Source organism: Drosophila sechellia, chromosome 3L (assembly GCF_004382195.2).
Source record: "Drosophila sechellia strain sech25 chromosome 3L, ASM438219v1, whole genome shotgun sequence".
Taxonomy (NCBI): domain Eukaryota; kingdom Metazoa; phylum Arthropoda; class Insecta; order Diptera; family Drosophilidae; genus Drosophila; species Drosophila sechellia.
The window spans coordinates 4,902,335-4,925,606 of NC_045951.1; the positions used below are offsets into that span (position 1 = coordinate 4,902,335).

General features: G+C 43.8%; 1 protein-coding gene across 1 annotated transcript in view; it reads right to left on the reverse strand.

Moving 5' to 3' along the window:
* Positions 1-393: 393 nt before the first annotated feature.
* The window catches only part of LOC6610841 (connectin), a 38,880-nt gene continuing 16,001 nt past the window's right edge, over positions 394-23,272 (reverse strand). The window contains exons 3-5 of the mRNA XM_002035371.2: positions 19,332-20,383; positions 16,393-16,609; positions 394-3,753 (exon numbers count right to left, since the gene is read on the reverse strand). Of these exons, the coding sequence (XP_002035407.1) occupies positions 2,918-3,753; positions 16,393-16,609; positions 19,332-20,345 (2,067 nt within the window). The 5' untranslated portion in view covers positions 20,346-20,383 and the 3' untranslated portion in view covers positions 394-2,917. The remainder of the gene's footprint in view (positions 3,754-16,392; positions 16,610-19,331; positions 20,384-23,272) is intronic.

Consider the following 23,272-nt stretch of genomic DNA (forward strand, 5'->3'; position numbering starts at 1 on the left):
GCGTACAACTTTATTACTAGGGCAACGCGGCGTATGAGTGATGTGGTGGGGGCACCAATAATGGGCTGGCAATTTCTTATGCCCACCTGAACGAATGGCTGTGAAACGTATGCCTCGGCCGCCTTAGTCAATAATGAAATTTAGCAAAATATCCGCGGCACAAAAGGAGAGCGAGTCCTGCGGCGTTGAATTCCCGAAATTTCGGGGGCAAGAAGATTTGCATATTTTACGGCACCATCGAGCCATGTGCCGAAATGTTTTGTGCGCGCTTAAATTGCGGAAGTGATAAACAGGCGGCTCCGGTCCAGGAAGCATTTTAATATTTCAAGTTTCACTCGCGGCAGCAGAAGATGCTTTGTGCTGGGCGAGCAAAGCAAAGACAAGACAATGAAATGAGTAGAAACACTGTTTTTGGTTTATTTTTTTTACATTAAATATATTTAGATGGTTTTTCTTTCAAAATTGTTTTCTGGATTCCATGAGCGGGACCTCAGTGGCGTTCGAGGACTTTAAGACGGGGCCCCAGCAAAGTAAAAGTTAAACAAAATATTGCAATTGGAATGTGTTCTGGTTTCGGCTATTTGGTGGCGCCATGCCCCCTTCAAGTCTCACGCCCTGAAGGTCCTTTCATTCATGGTTCTGTGTTTGTGGGCTGGGGTTGACATTTCGGTTTTGGTACCAATTAAGCAAACTTCTTACATCAAATACATTTATATTTCGATTATATTACTTGCTGCCCGTTCGCTCTGTGTACATTTAAGTTAAAATAATTAAGTAAGCTACATTAGTTGTTTATATTCAAAAATTACTTTACTCGCTGCCTACTTCCATGCGCTGCTTAGCCGTAAAAAATAGACGAGATACAAATCATTTCAAATGGCACAGGAAAACAAAACAACCAAACATTTCTTAGGCGATAAGAGGAACACAAATTCTTTGGTTAAAATTTCTCAATTCTTAAGGCTAGGTGTTAATTAAGTGTTCGTGTCGTTAATAATTTATCATTACAAGCATTTAATGCACTAGACAGAGTGGCTAAGTCAATCGAATTTCGCCCAACTCCTTGAGGCAACTGAAAATCCTTTCACAATCTCTAGCATAGTGTAACTTCGTGACAATCAAATGAAATGAGTGTAAAATGGCTGAGTATCAACAGTAATGAAATTAGTGCCCTGCTTAGATAGAAGTTTTCTTAGATTCACTTTTCTTCACACTTATTATTTGGTTTAATTTTTTTATTTTTTTTCGGTTTTCTCTGTTGTGTTCAAGTTCTTAGTTGGTAATCAAAACACTAAATACATTTAGCTTATATCCAGTTACTTAAAATAGTTTTTTGTTTTCTGCTTTGCTCTCGACTATTTCATTATTTCGCTTGTTTCAAGTGTTTTAAATTTTCGTGCCCCCTTATTTCCTTGGCGCTTTTCCGGGCATGTGCTTCCCAGCTCCTTGGGATTTTCCCCGATTTTCCTGCTGTTTGCTTTCACTTCACTTATCTGCTGATTGTCCACTAAAACTATGCTTGCTCCTTATGCTCGGCGTTCTATTTTTCCGGCTCTTTCTTTCTGTATGAAAACTTCACCCCCTTTTTACACAATAAATTTGCATTCGGTTTTTGCTTACTTTAACTTCTTTTGTATATGAATTATTAAACACATTAATAAACAGCTTTTTTTGTTAGTTTTTTTCGTTTTTTTGGTAAATCATAGTTTTGTGCATAATTAAATACGTAATAAATTGCCAAATAAAGTGTAATGTGCATCCATACTAATTGGAATGCACGAATCGTCGGCTCTTTTGGTTTTCTAAAAATGACATTACCCTTTCCCCTAGCTTGCATTTATTACTATATAATTAAACATACAGTATTTTCCATATAAATATTTTGTATATATTAGCATAATTTACCTTTATATATTCAGTCTTAAGCTACAAAAATCGTTATGCATATTTCTGTTTTGTTTTTATTATTATATCTCTTTATGGCTTTGTTTTCTTTAATTTGAATCTATTCAAATAAGTTATATAAATTCGCAATGTATTCATTTTTATTTCTTGTTTATGTTTTGGTTTTTATTTCTGGTGCGGCGAAAGTAGGACAAAAGCAGAAAAGTGTTTGCTGTGTAATTTTCCCGGGACAAGGTTTTTTTAGGGGAAATTCAGGCGAGAATTTTTGGGTAGCAAACAGTCTTACAACTAAAAAGCAGACTTAAACTCTAAGGGAGAACTGCGGGTGGCCGGGAATTGTACGTTTACCTATTACATTTATTAATTATTATTTATCGACTATCTGCTATCCTCTATTGCCTATCGACTACCGGCTATCGTTGCAACTTTCAGCGATTGTGTCATGTTCTGCGTTTGCGTTTATCTTACAGGCATGCCTCATTTAGTGGTTTTGGCCAGCTCTGTCTCTCCATCTAAGACGTTTAGCGCTTTCCAAGTTTTACTGTAGTATGTACCTTGCTCAACTAAACCAAAAGTGTCACTATGGCTAACCGTTTAAACTAATTCTATGTAGTAGAGTGTAGTGGTAGTCATCATCCTGCGATAAGTTGAGTATCTTTCTTTTTAAATGAAACGCCAGTTTGCTCGGAGGTTCTCTTTTGGGTTCGTTTAGGGCTTATAGTTTCGGTAATGGTTTTGGTATCGGTTTCTATATCTCAATCTGAATCTGAATCTGCTGCTGAAGTTGTTGAAAAGTCGAGTCTATCATTACAGCTATCAGCTAGGTTTATAGTATTAAATTTATTGAATTTTGTTACCCCTTTTTACATATTTACAGGACTGTAGCTGGTATCTTTCGTAATTATCGTGTTGAAGCTCGTTTCCCAAGGGCACCACATCTCCAAGACAGTATGTACAATGTAGAACCAAACGTCGGAGTCACCATTCAGCAACCATTTTCGGATGTGAGTCTTCAACCCCGGCTGATCATCAGTGCGATTAGACTCACTATGATCGTCATGCCCTGGGCCAAAGAATTAGCTCCTGCCGTAGACATGTCCTGGCCAACATTGCTGCGTACATCCATCAGATCGCGGGAGAGGGGCAGTTCGGTGGGATCGCTGAGTTCATCGTGGCAGGGCAGCATTTCCGGTTTCAGCAGGAACAACTTGATGTAGATTGCGTTCTTGGTGGTCAGAATGTCGAGGGCGTCTCCCGACGCGGAGTGCGATGTCATCAGGACATCCACATCGTTGTGACCCACTACGGGAGAACCGGCTCCATAGAATCCCTGCTTGTGCAGGCTAAGATTGTCATCCAGGTCTAGGCCATGACCCAAGGACATGCCTCCGTTGTTGTCGTCGTAGTAGTCGTATCGCTTGTGAGCCGGAGCCACTGCCGCCAGGTCCTTCTCCTTGACCTCCTCCTGTCGCTTCCTCCTCCTGTTCATCTTGGACTCCACCACGTTCTCCGCACTCGAGGCGAACTGCCGCTGTCCCCGCAGTGCCTGTCGGGATCTGCTGCCCAAATGCTTCCTGCTGTCGTCCAGAGTCAAGCCGCTGTAGCTGCTGCCCACCACGCTGTTGCCCACACCGCCCATGCTGGCGCTATTGCTGCCAATCGCCGTGAATCCCCCGATATTGAGCACGTCCAGGATGGTCGGCGGCACCGGGTCCACAAAGTGCGACAGTTTCGGCTCCTGCAGCGTGCAGTGCAGGTCCTCCAGCGAGTCACGCAGCTGCAGGTGACGTGTGCGATTTTTCAATTCGAAGATCCACTGCAGACGACAGTCGCAAATGAATTTGTTGTCTGCGGAAGACAGGTGAAAAAGAAAGAGCAGATTTTGGGGTTAAATATAACTTGCAGGCGGCTGGCGGGTTATCCCTGAAATTGCTTTTGTCAAATCGTCGCCCCAAACCGATTGTCCACGTTTGAATGCCCCGCCGTCTGGATGTTTGAATGCCTGAATGTCTGCCCACGTAAGCGAATGATTTTCCCCTCAGCTGCTAAGTGGCCGACTGCAACAATTGGCTGTCATTTGATGGCCGATTGCCACTCTAGCTACGGGTACACAGCAAAAAAATTCGCATCCAATATAGATTAAAAAAGGTCCGGAATACATCTTAAGGTTCTATTAATGTATGTAATAAAACGTAGATATCAGTAGTTCTTGCAGTGCACGGCTCTAGATGAATCCAGCCAGCCGCTTTAAATGATTTTGCCCACGTTCGAGAGTAGGGAGTCGAAGTTGCAGACGGAGTTGGTTGGAGAAAGAACAGGAACTGGAACAGAAGCTGGAGAAGGAGTCGGAGTCGGATGTCGATGTCGTTGTCATTGGGGCTGCTCCTCACGTTAAACGCCTCAATGACATTTCCAATTTAGACAGCAGCCTCCTCTCATTCGGGAGCGATTGAAGCAGGGGTTTTGACCATTCCCGTCTGTGGGCCAGCGTCTGTCAGTCAGTTGGACAGTCAGCTCCGGTTCTGTGATTCTCCGGCTTCCCAGTTCCCCAATTCCTCTCCATCTCAAACTGTTGTCAATTATTTTGTAGTACGCCTGGCCATGCGTGGACCCAATCTGCCCCTGCTTCTAATCAGTCTGCCGCCTTCGAAACCCCTTTTCAATTTGCTATTTGGTTAGAGGACATGGGCTGACTGCGTTCCAAATTGAGCGGATAAACAAGTGCCAGAGTGGATCTAATCGCCGACAATGGTCTAATGAATAAATCAAATTGCGTTTCAATGGGTTTCCCGAAGGAAACTTTGCCCTGAAAGGGGGCTAAATGAGCTACCTCGTGGGTATAATTAGGCCCGAACACATTGTGACACAGTTTGTCCTGTCAACATGTCGCATAATTAGCATAAGCGTTACGAAAAGTATTGACTAACTGGCAGATACACACATGAACGCACTGGCTACATCATCATTATCACTGGCAAGGCACACAAAGTCAGTAGTCAGCCAATTGAGTTGGCAAACGGGTGTCCTTTTCCTTCCCCGAATGACAATCATAATCCGAGGCATATTTCTGTAGTCCGGGCAAAAAGAAAACTTGCCCCGAAACGACAAAAGGAAACTTTGCTTTGCAAAATAGTCGGCAAATTAGTGCAGGGCGGAGGGCAAAAGCCAAGAGGAGCCAGTCAAAAATTCTAATTTTCCATATGAAAGCATGCAAAAACCATAAATAAAGTTAAATATGCACAGCCGGAGGAGCAGACTGTGTATACTTGGAAGCCGGTCCGGAAAAATGCTGGAAAAATGGCCAACGACTTGGCAACATTTAGCAAGCAAATTACAACAAAATTAACATGATAATGAAGTGACCCAGCTGGGTGGTGTGGAAAAAGCTGGAAAGTGGATGAGGATGAGAGTGTGGCCATGGGTGGGTGGCCGTTGCAGTTGGCAGCTGTTCGCAGCTGACCAAATGACAATGACTTGCCCCCAGACAACGTTCCATAAAAGTGCTTAAAAAAATAAAAATTACACAAAATATATATGTAGAAAATGAGCGGGGTGGAGAAAACGGAGTCGAGGACACTAGACTGTCGCACTTTGTGTGGCATAAAATACTTTTATATTTTTAATGATACTTGGCCAAAGCGGTAGGAAGTGTTTTGGTCTGCTGCACACACTCCTGCACATACACATACACACATACTCCCCCCTCACCGACTCTGTTGGCATGCAATGACCTCCCTCAATCCAGGACGACCACGCCCCCTTATTGCCCTATATGTACATGTGTATGTGAGGCTAGAGAACTGCGGCTGTTAGTCAACTAGATGACTTTCAACTTTAACAGCTCCTACTCCTACTCTTACTCATCCCCTGAGCTTAACACTGTGAAAAAATATGATCGCCCTTAATGAATAAGAGTTTGATGAATATATTTTTTTGAGTATCCTATTCATTGTCCATTTTATCTCAGAAGAAATCTTGAAATGTAACCACTGTTTAATGCCAGGAGTATTAGAGCACTCAAGCCTCTTAAGTATGATCCTTTCTAGCAATTTCAAATCGACCATAATTCCTCTCAGTGTATGATGACGCAGGAGCTTTTCTTTCATTTTGGGTTAAAATTTGGCGAGGGGACAGAGAACTGTCGGAAACGTTTTTACGGTTAGCAAAGGACATTTACATACACACTGACACAGTGGGAGGACCTGCTCCATATGCATGCATGCGTCTGTGTGTACATTAAATTTTATTATTGTCATTTTCATGGCGTTGTCGGACGGATTCGGACCCCTTTCCCCCTTCCCCATTCCCATTCCCTTACCCTTTTCCCATTTCCCTTTTCCCGCCCATAACTTTTCGGTCAGCTCTATTTGCATAAGTTCAGTTTTGTGTGCGCGTGTGTGTGCGAGTGTGAGTGCGGTGCAGCCAAATTAGACTCAACTGGAACTTTGTTTGGTCAGTTTTAATGCCGATGTGTCTGTGAGGCATTTCATGTGTTGAAACATATTCATAATTAGTTGTCAGTGCTGGGAGGAACGGGGAGACATTGAGGGCCGGAATGTGGACTCCTTTGATTGGCTTTGTTTGCACAAGATGTTTGCCCTTTATTGGGGGTATATAATTATTTCACAGTCGCTGAAATGGCAGCAATCCTTCATCATGAGTCCTGACAGCCTCTGCGGCCTTTTTCCTGCTGCAGAACCTCTAAATGGCGTTTCATTAACATTTATTTTAAATTTAATATACTAAAACTGGAGCTTGCCGACCAAAGCAGGAAAAAGTTTCAAAAGGAAAAGGCAAAAACTCGCTTTAATTGGCTGGTTTTAGGTGCTGCCTGCCACATTAACCCATGCTGGCCCCTCTCGGCACCTACTTCCGTACATATATTGAAAAGCGCAAAGAAATCGCTGGGTTTTTCGCCTTTTTTTGGTTTTTTTTTCTGGTTGGTTGAGGGGTGGAAATATCAACACAAACGGCCAAAGTTTCTGCACGCCCCCAAATCAGCACAGCTGCTGGCCTAGTTTTAAGGCCTTTGTTTCACCCTGGACTACCGTTTTTTTGTTTTTGTACTCCGGACTCTTTTCAATCCTCGACTCCTACCCGCGTCGGGGTCACCAGGAATCCATGAATGCCGCGCAGCTTTGTTTGAAATCAGCTCATTTTTGGCGGGTTCGCCAACTGGCCAACGCCGGGCTTCAGGCTTTTGGCCAACTGGGAAAACTGCTAGCTGGTAGCTGGTAACTGGTAGTAACTGGGACCTGGGTTCGTTTGCGGTGGTCCGCCTTTGGTCGCCACTAGGGGACAGCACGCACAGTTGCCAGTTACCCAGCTGCAGAAGGGGGCGAGCTGGGATCAAAGGGGGCGTGGCAGCGTTGTCCTTCGCCTTTCTTCACGCGTGTGTGTGTCTGTGTGGTGGACTCTGCTCTCCGGAGGATTTTATCATTTTTTATTACATTTCTCGAGAGCGCTATGTATGCAAATGAAGTCGAAAGTTTCGCTTTGTGTAGTTGCTAGTTGGTTTTGTTGCTGGTTTGAGTGGGGGAGTTGGTGATAAAGGCAAGCTTGTTTGGGGAAGGCGTGAAGGGGATCGACTCCACCCATTGACTTTGGATACCCTTTTTATTCAGATGATGCACACAGCATGCGATAAGAAAGTGATAGATGCGAGCCGGAAGGATTGGCTTTCAATTTTAAAGGACAATATAGGTGCTATCTTGAAAATCGATAGAACACAAGAGTGATTCCAAAAGCGTTCAAATTTAAAAAAGTACAATTTAAAGCTTTGTTAATTACAACATTTTAATGAAGTAGAATTCCATACATTTCACCTGCATCCTGCACTCATTTGGGAAGTTCATCTTTCACAGAGTCAAAGTTAGTCGATGTGATACTTTCTATCTTTCCACAAATTCCCTCTCACTTTTCGGCAAGTTCTTTTATTTGTCCAACGGAGGGGAAGCCCTCAAATTTGTGGACCTTCTTCGTGCCGCCTTTTTTTAATGAGCTTCATTTTCAAAGTTTTTCTTTGGCTCGTTTTATATTTTTTTCTGTTGGCTTGTTTTCTGGCTTGTTACGGCTGTGTGTGATTTTGCCGGCTCATTCGCATTGCGTGTATTTAATTTTGTTCGTCCCTTTTGGAATGGCAGGGGTTGGGGGTTCCCCGGCAATTTTCACCAAGTTCATTCAAAATCAAATGGGGTTCCACTAAGTTGGGGCCAAAAAAGGCGGAAGGAAAGAAGCAGCCATTGAAAGCCATTTGAATGGCCGTCGCTTTTCTCGCCAATTTTCTTTATTTCGCCAAGTGAATGCTTCGCTCATTGAATGTTTTTTATTAGGCCAAATGAATGCGAGCCGGTACAGGAAGTGGACTAAACTGGAAGTCCTCTTTATTTTGTGTTCCTTTTATTTTCGCTGTGTGAATGGCCGTACGAAAGTTGTAATGGTTGCGTTGATTTTTGCGCAGTGTTTTGTAGTTTGTAATTTTAATAACATCCAGGACCTTTTTCCCGCTGAAAGTGCGGGATTTTCCAATCAGCCGCGCCAAGCGGAATCAGGAAAAAATTACACTTTATTTCTTTCATATCAAATTATTTTCGGCAATCGAGCGTGAAGTCAAATAAACAGTCGGCAAGATCAAACAGCCGGCTGCCAAAAGGGAAAGTCATTGCAAGCGATTTAACAACTATGCCCGGGGATAAATATTTTATGAAATCGCATAAACAAATCAAAGACGAATCACAGACGGAGAAAAAAAAGGAAAATCACTTTCGCCAAACCAAAAACGAAAAAAAAACGAGACTGGGGGAGGCTTAGGGCAGAAATCAAGGGCGGCGATCAAATATGACCACTCAACCGCGCCAGGACTTGCACATTAGCCCTCGAGCATCTTTGCCAAAATATTTGCACAGCTGAGGGGATGAGGGGTGGATTTCAATTGCGGAGTGGAGCAGGGGATTGTCTATACCGGAAGAGGGTTCGCGGATAATGTGTTTGTTATATGGTAAATCGCATAAAAAATACAGACAGCTATAGAGGGTAGATATATGGTCATAACAATAACAACTTGTTACCCCTGATCGACTGGCGATTGCCGGCCTAATGTTTGCCAAAATAGCCCCAGCATCATCGCCGAAGATTTCCGGCCCACTCCCGAAATTGAATTGTATTTAATAAAATATACGCGAGGGTGGCCCAAAAGGGAAAAAGCCCTGGGGTACGAATTGTATAAATAAGTAATGAATCTTTTGTTATTGCTCTGTGATTTGCCAAGTCAAGTGGATATTGCTCATCCCTGGCCATATTCTTTTTATCCACGGAGTGGGTGGTGTTCAGTCTATTATCGGCGGAGATATGCATTATACTCGTGTGGAGACACTGGCCATATATCAAGCATCAAACTGACATAAATTGTTCGCTTGATCGGATGGATTGGGGCATACGTACTGAAGGATTGGGCGGACTGAACGGCTGCAGGACTATAACCACATGCCGAGATGCATCGTGCAGTTGGCCATTCATCAATGCCAACACTCGCATGTCCGCATCGCCTGTCATCCCCGATATATCGTTTCACTGGACACTCTCTGTGCCGCCGCCGACGAAGAAGCGATAGGGAATACGGATATATTGCAAATTGAAATTATTACATAGTGTAAACTCTGGCAAGGAACTGCCTCCATCTGTTTATTTATGGCCCGGCTGCACTGCTAATCGATGGCCGGGCCCAGAGTTATGCGACACTCAATGTATTTTATCGAATGCGGCATAAGTTGGCCAAAATATTCAATTAAATGCTAGTCGTACACAATTTATGTTTGCCCGGTGCCGTCCTAATGAGTTTCGGCCCAGTTAATATCGATGCGAACTATGCAAATAAATAAACCTGGAGCTATGTGTGCCAGCAGACAGTTTCTAGTTTGCAGGTACACGGCAAATAAAAAGCCTATCACTGATGTATGGGCTATTAATTAGTTTCAAATCGAAAATATATATTTGAATGTTTCATTTAATGGGAATTAGTTTGAAACATACATCTTCATTGATTTATACCTGCTCTAATCCAAAGCATTCGAATATCTGACTTTGATTGCGTACCAATAATTAAAACATAAATCGCCTAATTATATCCAAAATATATTCTACATTCTGTACAGTTTGTTTGTAGTCGCATCTTCCTTGGCAAATACTCTCAGTTAAATTTAAATGTTTTCCCTGGTGTAGTTCATTTTTAATGATGCCTTGCTGTTTACTGTCAAAGCCGAACGAGTATTGATGAAGGTGTTTGCTCAGCGCACACATCCTGCCAACTGAAGGACATGCCATGCTCCAGCGATCCGTCTAAAGGAGGTAGGAATAACCAAAGCCATACAGCCATACGCAAACCGGCAAATTAGGCAAAGCAAGCGTGGCGGGAAGAACAACATTCCAGTACATGAACTACTGACGAAAAACCGCAGGCAAAACATTACCCCAGGGGTACGTGGTTCGGAAAATTCTGGGGGGTTGGCAGGTCGGAAAACTTCTGGGGGGAGCTGGGTGGCGGTGGGAGGTAGGGCGTGCATATATTAAGATAGATTACCTCACTCACACACATTTCGGCGCATAAGTGCTCCAATGACAGCCCCGAATTCGCATTAAAAGCAGAGCCAAAGCCAGGATCCCTCGGAATCCAAGCGGGCTTATGCGGGAAATTAACACGCCTAATGCCCGGGCACCTTGAAGTGCGCATAAATTATAAACAAGCTTCATTATCCCACCGCCGAAATGTCGTCGTCAAACTTTAAGTCCCCGGCTCGCAAACTATGCGACTTGGCGCTGCTGGCAATTATAATAAATTCAGTTAATAAAGCGCGTTAATGATCAGCCATCAGCAGTAGCAGAGCCGCGGCACTAATCTGTATCTGTATCTATCTATCTGTGTATCTGTATCTTGATATCTCTATCCTGGCATATGCAAGGACTTTAATGGCCGAACTGGGCCAAATGACACGGACAGAGGCTAAGAGTTTCCGGCTCTATTGTCAGCTGAGCCAGATTGGATTAAGTTTTGGGTGGCACGCAAGCTGCTAACTAAAACTAAGTGGCAGTCAAGGAAAGACTTTTCCACTTAATTTCGAGCCAAGCGATTTTCCTTCGCTCTTCGTTTAAAGTTTGTCCTCAAAAAACACTATAAAATATGCAGCTGAAATGGTGTGCGGAAGGGCAGAGCACATATGGGTGCCCCTCAAGGCGCAGAAAGTTGTCCAACATTATACAATAAAAACTCATTAATAATACGCATTTAAGTTATAATTGAACTACTTAATGTGGCCGCTGGCCCTGGAAGTGTGGAAGTGTGGGGGGAAATTGCATGAATATGTCCATTAGCTTTCAGGCGCCGCCTTTCATGCCACCGGAATTTCCAGCCATTTCCCCTGGCATTCATTGTTTGTTTAAAAAAGTATGCCAGGCGAGTGCGCATAGTTTCAGTTTTCATTCAATCGAATTTTTGCCTGCGGCTATAGAAAAAAAGGTGCGTAATTAAAACGGTGCCCGGAGAAAAGGCGAAAGACAATTAAATGCATGCCGCGCACTGTCGAACAAAAGATGAGCGATGAGTTTGCGTTTAATTACGTAGACAGGCGGCGGAGATTTTAATTTATGATGCGTGAATATGAGCTCAAAAGCATGCCTTCATCCCATGTCCACATCCTTGCCATCTTTGCCATTCGCCGCCACATCCTGGTCGCCAAGGAAGTGCGGAAATTGAATTCTAAAATATTTATATTTCCCCCTTTGGCATACTTTCGGGGGCCGAAGAGTGATTTATGCAGTGCTCAACAGCAAATTGCAAATGAAACGCAATGAAACGAATCGAAACGGAATGAATTACTACTTATGCATGCATGTTCGCCACATAAACACACATCTCTCTATCCGCCAAATAAATATGTATGTTCCACATGGGGTAGGTTAGGTGGCAGGCAAGTGGAATCCGAGCCCGAGCTGGTCTAGTCCCATCAAATCGGAGTCCCACTTATTAGTCTGGCTGGACACATGCTACACAATGCTGAGCCATAGATTTATGGCTGGCAATCATCGGGATTTGCAGCAGGACACGCAGCACATGCAGGACATGGCGGACATGGAGCAACTGCTGCCCTGACATTGACTATTGAAAGTCAATTTCGGGTGCGTGCCACACGCTCATTTGTCCAGTTTATGGCCAACATCATTTGTTTTGGCATTTTTGCCAATGAGGCGCAAACGCCTTTCATGCGTCCCAATAAATTCTCGCTTCCGGCATCTAACTCCCACTATATCCTGCCCCGCCCCATCATGTCCCTAATACCTGTTTATTGTTGCAGCTTCGTGCGCGCAGTCTTTACAAGGATGCTGATGCTGCATTGCAAATGAGTTTCGGTCGTTTCAAAGTTGAAAGTTTAATTTGCTGCCCAACTGGGCAATTTAACTGCCAGGGGTCAAGGCCCTATTTCATGCGAAATTCTAATAAAGTGCTTTAAGGTGGCGTGTACTCATGTATTAATCACCTTCAGTAAGTGCTTGCAAATTAATCGGTTGACTAATTATTGAAATTTATAAGGACGTAAACAGGTTTAGCACACCCCAGGGAGCCGAAATCATTTAATAACTGAGCAACCTAATACTCCGGGCTGTTTGAGCTAGTTTTATGGCCACTTATTATGGCGCGCATAAACTATTGTGTGCCACAAATTTTACCTACGAGTATAAAGGTGCTTAAATTAAAACTCAATGCATTTCCAATTCTGTTTTTCATGTGAAGCGATAGTGGAAAATCAATACGTTACTTGAACCATTTTAACCTCGGTGAAACCAAATATTATTTCATGTGCTCTCTGCAGGCTCTCACTTTCCGTTTGGCCTCATGAAAATTTATGAACTCTGGCATTTTACTCTATTAAGTGCTGCCAAGCCAACAGAAACAGAAAGCCGAAAAGGGTGGACCAAATAATCAAATTGCAGTTTCCAGCTGTCATGCCCGCAGACGCACAGTTTTTACATTGTTTTTGGCTATTTGGCAGACCGGCAAAAACCAGAGCTTGGAAAAAAATCTGTTAGAAATCCTATTTATATTTCGAAACAATAACCATTCAATTCCATCTAACGACTAGGGCGCTGGCCACCGGCGAGCATAACGAACCAATTGAGCTGGCCACGACCCTTGGGGGGGAGGGAGCGGTCGTTGGTAGTGCTGTGGGCGTGGCATTTATTAGCAATTGCTATGACGGCGCCTTCTGTGAAAAATTCGAGCTGCCTTTAAAGCGGAAGCATTGGCAATGCCTGCCAGGACATGGCTGGTAGACGAGACCAACAGAACACCACAGGCGCGACGACACAAACAAAACGTGATTCGCATACAAATAAACAAGGCTACAGAGCACACTGTGGAGGAATCCTCCTGCTCCGCTCCACCCACCCACTCGAATACAAGCACACATGACCCTTTGGGGCATCGGAATTGAAACAAATGCCACAATGCAGGGCGTGCCTATAAATTTTTCACCAAATACATTGGCCATAGGTGCAACTGCAACTGCAACTGGAATGTTTGGGTGGTGCAGTGGGCGGTGCTGCTAAACCAGCATGAGTGGGTGTGGTCCGTGGCTCAAAAGGTCCGTGAAATGGCCAACTGGGGCATTGTTTAGGGGCCGCTGTTCAACTGCCCGCACACGGACAACAGTTGAATGCAGAAGCAGGCTTTGCCAGCGGTCGATGTCACTCCTCAGCAGGACACTCGAAAAAAGGGTTATCACTTCTAGAAAATTGCTTTTGTTTGGCCTTTAAGTGAATGCAACATAGGCAGATATGTCTAGCTTTCTGCCTACGATATCTTTGCATATTTTCGTAAGCAAAAACATTTTAAATACACTCCATATACATTTTTAAACCATTTCTAGTACCATTCAAAATGGATTAAGTTACTTCTTTTAAAGAAAAGATAGCATTTTCTTTGCCTGCACCTTTGCTACCAGCTATGTGTTCCCAGAATCTCGGCAAAGCTGCTTAGCTGCCGCCTGTCAATGGCAATTACGTCCTGGGGCAGAGTTCAAGTGGCTGCACAAATCACGGCGCGAAATGAAGAGTCAACCATCGACCTCTGGCTGCCACACTGGATGCTCCACCTTCACGTCGAGTTAGAGCTTGATGCATGGGCGGCAATTTCGAAGCGAGTACATGCTGATCATTTGTCCTGGGAACCAGAGTCGGAGCCGGAGCAGAAGCCCCGGAAAATCCCCGAAGGCCAAAGCGTGTGACGAGCATTTTGGCAAATAGTTTTGTCCACTGCTCACCTTGATGGCAAATCCTTGGTTACGAGCTGCCCAGGAATTCCATCAGCTGATCGATTAGTCGTTGCCGCCGAAGCAAATACTTTCGCCCGGGGAATGCCGCTTGTCAGTGGAATGTGGATGTGGCCAGTGTGGGAGATGAGTGGAGGTGGAGTCGGAGGAGGATGGACGAAGGTGCCATCCCCATGTCACGTTTTATGGCTGCCAGTGCGAGTTTATCTTTGGCCGACAGCGCCGACGTCTGTTGCGAGTCGACGGTGGCTCCTGGCTCCCATGTCCTTGGCCATTTTGTTGCAATTTTTATGTGCTTTTATGCACTTGAGTTGGCACATCCTCCTCCATCCGACAGCCTCCATCGGCCCACCTTCCACACTTGGCCATCTTTCTGCCAACGTGTCATCTTGCCACTTGGAAGCATTTTCTCGCTCGCTAAATTGAGCAGCATTTTTCCATTGGACGGATCCCCAATTCAATCCTCAATCTTCGAAAAAAGAAAGAATTCACATTCACATTTATGTGAGATTTCGTTTGAAGTGTGACTGTCACAGAGCATTTTGCCTCATTAGGGGCTACAACTTGTAGGCAAAAAGTTGTGCAAATTTAATCAGGAAATCGTATGTAAATGTTTGAACTCTAGGCTTTGGCTTCGGGTCTAATGAAGCATTCAGTAAGTGCCACATTCAAAGGCCGGAAAATGTGCCAGAGTATGGGGATAATCACTGCATATGAATTAAAAAGTTTTCGGGGGCGAATGCGAAAATATTTTGTAGTTTAAAGCAATTTGAAGTCATTTGTAGCCAATTTGTGAAATGTCTGTGTATGTGTGCGCCAATGCAATTACAGTTGCTCACTCAAACACACACATTTGTTTGGCAATGCGCTCAGCCATTCCGACGTTTCATCGTCACTCGTCCTTTTTTCCAGCTTTTTGCATACTCTTTTTTTCGCACTGCAAATGAGTCATGCTAATGGCAAACCATTAGCAAAAATGCCACTGTATGGGTGAGGGTGATAATTAAGTTGTGTGCATGTGTGTGTGTGCTGGTGTTTCACAGGGAGAAATGTGATTTTGAAGGCTGTTGTTAAATATTTAAATGTATTCCATGGGCGAAAGCCATTCTCATTGTTGCCCGTAGCTATTGCGTTTACGCCAAAGTCTAATTGCAACCTAAGCCGAAAATAAAATTACTTAAATTGCACACAGAAAGGTGATTCCTTCAAAGCGGCAAACAAGTGGGGTAAACGTTTTGCTGAGGCCTTGAATCCAAGTTATTACGATTCGAAAAAGCAAACGAAATTATTTGCAATGGAATGTGAAATGAATGAGAAAGTATTTCACTTTTAAAATTGCCCAAGAGTAGGCAATCATCTATTGTGGCACACTTTTCGACACCTGTCTGTGTGATTTATGTTTTATCTGGATCTGGAGTGGCTATAATTTACTCTGACATTTGTGGAGGAAATAAATAAACTGACTCATTGAAGTAGAGTTCCTCGACAAATTCCCAAACTGTCCATTACTTAGTGAAATTAGTTTTCGGCACTTCCCAGCTGCACAAGTGGCAAAAAAAAAAGGAATGCCCACAGTGACAGGCCCACAAAACGCGGACTTCCTATTTCATTTTCATTTACCTTTAATTGAGCTAATCAACACGCTAATTGCATTCTCTAATAGCCGGCGAGGCAAAATGAACCGAACTAAAGTGGTTGCGACAGGCAGATATTTTATTGTTATGCCTTCGCGCCGCAAAGCACTTCAAAATTGCACTTTAATGACTAATTTAGACACATACATGCGAGGACATACGAGGCCATAAAAGGACGTTTTGCTCGGTGGCAGTGGGACGTGAGCGCCGCCGGAAGTGGAAGTGCACACTTGAGCAATGGCGATACGACATTTCCTTAATGAAGGCGAGGGGCATAAAAGTTGATGGCCCTCCGGCTCATTTGGCCAGAAGCAGAAGCAGCGTGCAGCACATAGCGCATATGCACTAAACGGGGCAAACGGGGCCAACGGGGCGTATGTGTAATTATAACAAGTTCGGACTTCTGACAGTGCTCCATTTTGTGCACTTGTCAGCTTTTTGTCACGTCTCCCCTGTCGCTCGATGGCCTGTCAAAGTTGGTATGCTTCTGCGAGCATAGGGCTCCATGGCCAAGTTTGGAACTAGTGGACACTCACCTGACACGAGCAGCTCGCTGGTGCTGTTGACCAAATTGTCCATAATTGGCTGGAATGTGTAGAACGTCAGCGTTTCCAATTTGTTTGCCTGCACGTTGATGGACAGCAGGGCGGGGGTTCCCCGCAGCAGGCCATTGTCGATCTTCTTCAGCAGATTGTTGCGCAGATTCAGTGTTTTCAGTGTATTCAGGCCATCCAGAGCGCGCTCGGAAATGCGCTGGAAATGAAAATGGGTTAAGATGATTAGTTTTTAGCTTGTGCTTAAATTTGATTAAACACAAATCTTTTTTTTTATGAGTGTGCAAAATGTTATTTTCACAGCGGCGACCACATGGCATATATATATATATATATAGTATACAATATTTGGCATACAAAAACCGAAAAATATTTTCGTCCTGCCATTTTTCCGCGTATTATTTTCATTGTTTTCACAGAGTTTCGCTTTTCGTATGCCATTGTTGTTGTCACTGTCTTCATTGTTTGTTTGCGAATTTATTTATGTGTATGTATATGCCATTTATACATGTACAATGTACAATCACACCCACACTCGCACATAAACTCCTGTTTTTTTTTTTAACTTGTATGTCTAAATTCGTTTGTCTTGAATTTTATTATACGGAAAAAGTGTTTTCTTTTATTTCATTTCTGGTTCGCCGTTTTGTTTGGTTGAACAACGAAAGTGAAGGCGGCGTATTCTACCATTATTTAATATTCAATATGCTTTGTCTGGGGAAATGGAAAAATTATGCATATTAAATGACGAGTCCAAGGCGAAGGAAGCTTGTGCCGAAGTTCCCTGTTCCCGTGATGTGGCATTGAAAAATATCCTCAGCTCATGTTGCCCTCAAATCTTCACATGTTTGTTTATTTGCCCAGATGATTGACATATAAAAAAAAAGTATGATTTTACTGCGATATTTTGTTAGTTTGATGGGCGATCCTTCGATGCCTACGCGTCCAATTTATTAGCTTGACAACGGCGAAAAAAATATTATTTATGAGCGATTTATGTGCGGATTGAGTAAACAAAGTTATGACAACGGGATTAATGGGTGGCCGGGTATTCGCTGGAAGGCTCCCACACTCATGAATTTCCGTTTAAATTGACAAAATGTAAGCATTTTTCTAATACTTCTCTTCACCTAAGACTTAATTCCCTACATTTTAAATGCACTTGTACTGCACTTATTAAATATTACATAAAAAGTAAATCTGCAGCAAATGACTATGCGATACATTCTGAACACTTTCTCATTACTTTACATCTCAACACTTTGTCATTGGATTTCTTACATGTGTAATGGCTCTGCTAACTATTTTAATCTGCAAAGCAGAGTGAAAGCTGCTTAAAGCTGTTAATTTCCCCTACACTTTCACCTTAATGCACTCGGTTAGCCCCTTAGCCCCTTAACCCGATTATCTGTTTATCTTCATCCCTCGAATACCCACACATCCGCACACACCACCATCACACACCAGCACACACATGCAGCGTTTTATGTTGTGTCAGAGCTAAACCTTTCAACGGCAAATGATTTATGAAGTGAGCAAAGGGCAAAAAAAGAAAAGTATATATAAAAAAAGGGAAAGCTGACGGGGAAGCCCAAGCCAAACATGCAACACAATTTGCTTTTATTGAAGGCGACAATGGCACGAACACCTAACTAAGAAAGGGAAATTTTTTCGGGTCCAGGCAAATCCCGGAATCTGGAGTCCGGGCCTCGAAACAAAGCGCAACGTGGGCGATAACAAGCCCAATCATTATGGCTATGACAATGCGGCAAAGGATCCCAGCTGAACAGGACCCCACTTGAGCGGCTGCTCTCGAGTGTCCTAGTGTCCTGTCCTAGTGGCCTGACACATATGCGGAGTCGTCTGAGTGTGACATGATATGCGAGCACTTTGTAAAATGGGAAAAATGAAGGAGCAGCCAAGCAGCCGAGCAGATGGCCAGCCAAGGAAGGAAGGAACAATGTTGGGCCAGGATATGGATATTCAGGATTTACGCTCATACGGCTGCCTTACATAACTTTGTGAGCTGCGAGTGTTAAGCGACATTTTTCTATTTACCCACACACGCTGGCCATTTTTATGGCCGCCAGGATACGCAGGATACAGAAGGGTCTCCGTTCGCCATTCCTGCCCGGCCAACAACTACCATCATTCGCCGGATATCAGATGGCAGAAAGGGAGCGCCATAAATCCATTATTACCATGATTTGTTATTCAATATTTTGTAAGTAGATTAACTTACGGCGCACATTTGTTTGCCACCGAGCGCCGAAAGGCGACTGTCAGCGTGCGGTCTGATGCAGAGGGTAAATGTAAGAATTAAGCCAGGACTCGGCGACGGAAACAGGACCTTGTCCACGCCAAAAACGTAGAAGACATAATTTACCAATCTATTTATCATATTTTCGCTCCCCGAACAGAAAACGGCCAACGGACCACCGATGCTGAGTGACCACTTAAATCACCACAAGAATAGACATTCGAATTGAATTTATGACACCAGCAAAAAAGTTGCCTGTGTGTTTTGGCCCCCAGGATATGGCATTTATGGTGTCCTGCCCTCGTCCCTTCTGTTTCTTATGGCCACTCGGCAATTTATGGGCCCTTAAGTCAGCTGCTCCAAGTTGACCAAGTGGCCCAGGCAGACAAATCTTTTTAATCCACTTGCATTAGAGTTGATTGAGAAGTTTCCTACTCCTAGATTGCATTGCCCCATACATATAGAGGTGGCTATAAATAAAGGCAGTCAAACAACTATTTCGAGTGCTATAAATGCGCACTTGTAAAACTCAATCAATCTGGGAAATAATAATTTTGCTGCGGAAATTACAGAATGAAATTACGAATAGAAAATTTATTAGCCCACCTATGATGCACTTTCCCCAATCATCTATAGCCTTTATCAAGGTATACACACTCACCTCGATGCGATTATCGTCCAGTTCCAGTTCACTCAGGCTCCACAATTCCGCGAATACAGTATCGCCAATAAAGTTCAGATTGTTCCGGGTCAGCTTCAGCACATTAAGATTGCCCAATCCCCGGAAAATCTCGCTGGTCAGCACATTGATCTGGTTGTGGGCCAGGTTCAGGAAGGTTAGTCTGGCCATGTCAGCGAATAGACCCTCGTGAAGAGTGCTGATATTGTTGTTATTCAGGAAGAGCCGTTCGCAAAGTGGCAGATTACGGAATGCATAGCGATCCATCTCGAAGATCTGGTTGTGCTCCAGGTTCAACTCCCTCAGCCTGATGTGATTGGCGAAGGCATCCTGGTCCAGGGCCATTATGTGGTTGTTATTCAGGATAATCCTCTCCAAGAAGGGCAGATTGGCGAAGGCATAGCTCTTGACAATCTCCACCTGCGAGTATTCAATCACAATGCTACTCAGGTTCTTCAGCGGTTCAATTATCATGGTGGGTATATAGTCCAATCGGGCATTGTTTTGGATCACAAACTTCAGTTCCCTCAAACGCTTCTGCTGGTAGAATCGCGTCCAGGTGGTGTCATTCTGATGCAATCCCTCCGAGAACACCCAGCACTCGGCCTTCTGCACTGGCACGTGGTTCTCATCCGGGGTACAGTAGCACATCAGCTTCATGTCCCGCCGCCGGGTGCAGAATCCAGTGCTGTCCATGGGTCCGCTGTAGCCGGTGCTGCCCGAGTTCACCGCACTACTGCTGGTGAACACATATCCGGAGGAGGAGCCCGCTGTCGACGAGGAGTAGTAGCCATTGTTCATGTTGTTGCTGCTGCTGGAGGAGGACGAGAGGACGCCACTGCTGCTGCCACGCCCCCTAGTGCGCCGGTCATCCTTGGCGCGTCCTTCGGTGGGCGTGACCAGGCAGGCGCCAATTAGCAGGAGCGAAAGGAGCAGGAAACCGATGGCGCTGTCCGCCAAAGTCGCCATTTTATGGCGCTGATGATGCGGCAACATGGCGAGCTTATTCCTATCGCTCGGCGGAGGAGCTGATTCTGCAAAGTCAGGGAACAAAAAAAAATGACGTGGTCAATAAAATTGGTTTATCTTAAAGTGTCTTTGGGTTACAACACTTCAAGAAATAAGAAATTACTTATTTCCTTGGAGGATTTCAGATAAATGCAGTATATTTATATATTCCATTCCTGACTATAGTATCCCAATACATAAAGTTGATATATAAATAATAACACATCGATCCCTTTTTATCAAACCTCTTTTTTTTTTTGAGTGTATCAGTCAAGGGGGAAATGACTCGAACGAAAAATTCGATTTTCATTGCCTGGTTTTGTGTTTGAAAATATCCCGAAATAAACTCGAGCCTAACAAATGGATTTCATTTTATGTTTATGACAACTGAACCTTGTTTGAGGTGGCGAAAAATTGAAACTGGAATCAAAGTTGGCGGGCATTCAGCCGAGTTTATTTGCCCACTTGATGGCTTCATTGTTCTCGGCTCCGCTGGAAGTGCTTCATAAAAATGCTAATTAATGTTGTTAACTTTCTCACTTTTGCTCATATTTCATTTGGCCCAATTCGCGGGATGCCGCGGTGGACTCATCCGCATCCCAGCCCCGTAACTTATTTCCCCTTTATTTGCGCCCCCATGAAAAGTTGAATTGGCCCGTTGCGAAGCCTCCTGCTGACTTCATTTGACGCTCGGCTGGTTTGTCACTTGGCCCTTTCCCAATCCATTTGGGTTTTCCACTTTACCCCCATAAACAAATTTATCGAGCTCATAAATAACTGCAACACTGTCGCTGATTGTTCGCTCAACGGCAGCAGCAGTGGAGATGGCCTACCATTTTGCATTTCAAGTGCCATCGGGCAAAGTGCTCTCTAATTATGCTCGTATTTTTTAATAAATTAATAAGTCACACTGACACCGGGCATATTTCGGATTCTCGTTACTGGCTTTTTGGTCTTTTTGGACCACTTGGAACTTGACTGCCGGGTTGGATGGCATAATGAAGTGTAAATAAGTTATTGTCAGTTGTCAAGTGAGTTATCGTCGTTATCGGCAGTCAGCCCAGTGATTTGCATAAAATATTGTCGCAATTTCAGGGGGGTGGCGGTGGGAAATGAGACGGGATTAGACGGATGGAAAGCCGAAAGTCACTTGAGTTATTGACTCGGGCATGCTTCATTACATTGATTTCGATTATAAATTTTAAATAAAACGATGATAAGTGCTGCGTAGCATGATGCGATGCTTATTCCGGTTTAGCCAGCTTCCCCTATCTGCCCCATCTGCTCTTCATCTGCTCGTTTTGGCCAAAGTTCAGCAGGGCTCAAGGAGCATTAGAAGTGGCTCACACCGCAGGATTAAGTACTCAAAATATACATGAAAACTTTGCGCAGCCAGACGAAGGCAGCTGAAGATGACTTGATGGCTTCAATTTATATATCAAAGCAAAGTCGAAACTAAAATGTCCTCGAACATACATATATATCTTTTCTATATATACACTTGAGGAGAGTGAACCACATCATATACAGCTGCATATATATGTGGAAATGAATGGGGGGGGATGTTTCACATATTCTGGGAATTTTTAAGTGTTTCGTGAAGCAGCAAATCAAAAAATACACTGTATGTGTGTGTAATTAGATTTTCCCACAAAAAGAGAAGAAGGGAGTTGAAAATTCACCCACACACTTGGATTTCTTTTGCACAGAAGCAACAGAAGTTAAAACGCGTGTGAAATCGATAAAATCATCGTGGTTCTTTAAATTTGTCATACATTCTTGTCTATTTTTATGGATAGAGCTTTCACATATCGCACCTACTTTTTTTCTGTGCACACATGGAGCAACGCGTCGCTGACAGCCAATTACTCAAAGGCCCGAATGGATTGGCCAGAAGGGAAGGGGGTATGGGAAAATGGCTGAAAGAGAGCGTTACAAGCAAATGAAAAATCAATTTGTTGATTATGCATAAATCATAAGATTTATGCGACTCCTCTCACTCAGCATTCATGAGTCATTTATCAAACGAGCAAACTTTTCTCTACTGCCTCCATGTCAGAATCACAAAAACAGAAAGCGACGAAGCGAATCACAAATCGAAGTGGCATTGGGGGCAAAAAACATGAAGAGTGCAAAAACGGTCGAGATGTTTCATTCATCTTGAGTTGATCTAAATAATATATAAACAGGCGATAACAATGTCTAGACCGAGAGAAGATTTCAAATCCTCGTATACATAACGATGGCATCTTTGCACCGGATTAAATGCACGCTGCGCACAAATTGATCTGCCTGGCTTAAGTTCCTCATCTCGGAGCGTAAGCAAACACCGGCAGCAGCAAACCTTGACGACAAACAATTACCAAGAAAATTATTTCCCCAGGGATAATGGCAGTAACAGCAGCCAGACTACACAGGCAATGCAGCAGCAACTATAATATTGTTGGCAGCAGAAACAGCAGGGATAATGGGGCTGCAGCAGGCTCATCGCCAAATTAAAGGCAGAAACTTTAACGGGGATAATCACGACAGCAGCAACATCAAACAGCCACATCTAGCAGCAACATGGGCGGGCAGCTGCAGCAATAACACAGGGGTCAGGCAATGTTGCCGTTGCAAGAGCAACATCAGCTAAATTGAGAACGGCAACACGATCAAAATGTGGCGCAGCAGCAATATTTGGTCATATGGTAACAAGCTGTGACCAGGAGTACCAAAAGCACACCAAAAATCTTAGAATATGTGCCGTAAAGTTAAAATCAAAATGTCACATTAGGGAGAGAAATGATACTGAGGCAACCTGCAACATGCATGCATTACATGCAACATATTCGAGTGAAACAACAGTTGCAACACTAATTGCTCAGGTAAAAGTGTTAAGCACTAGGCCAACTTAGTTGTTCAGATGGCAACAG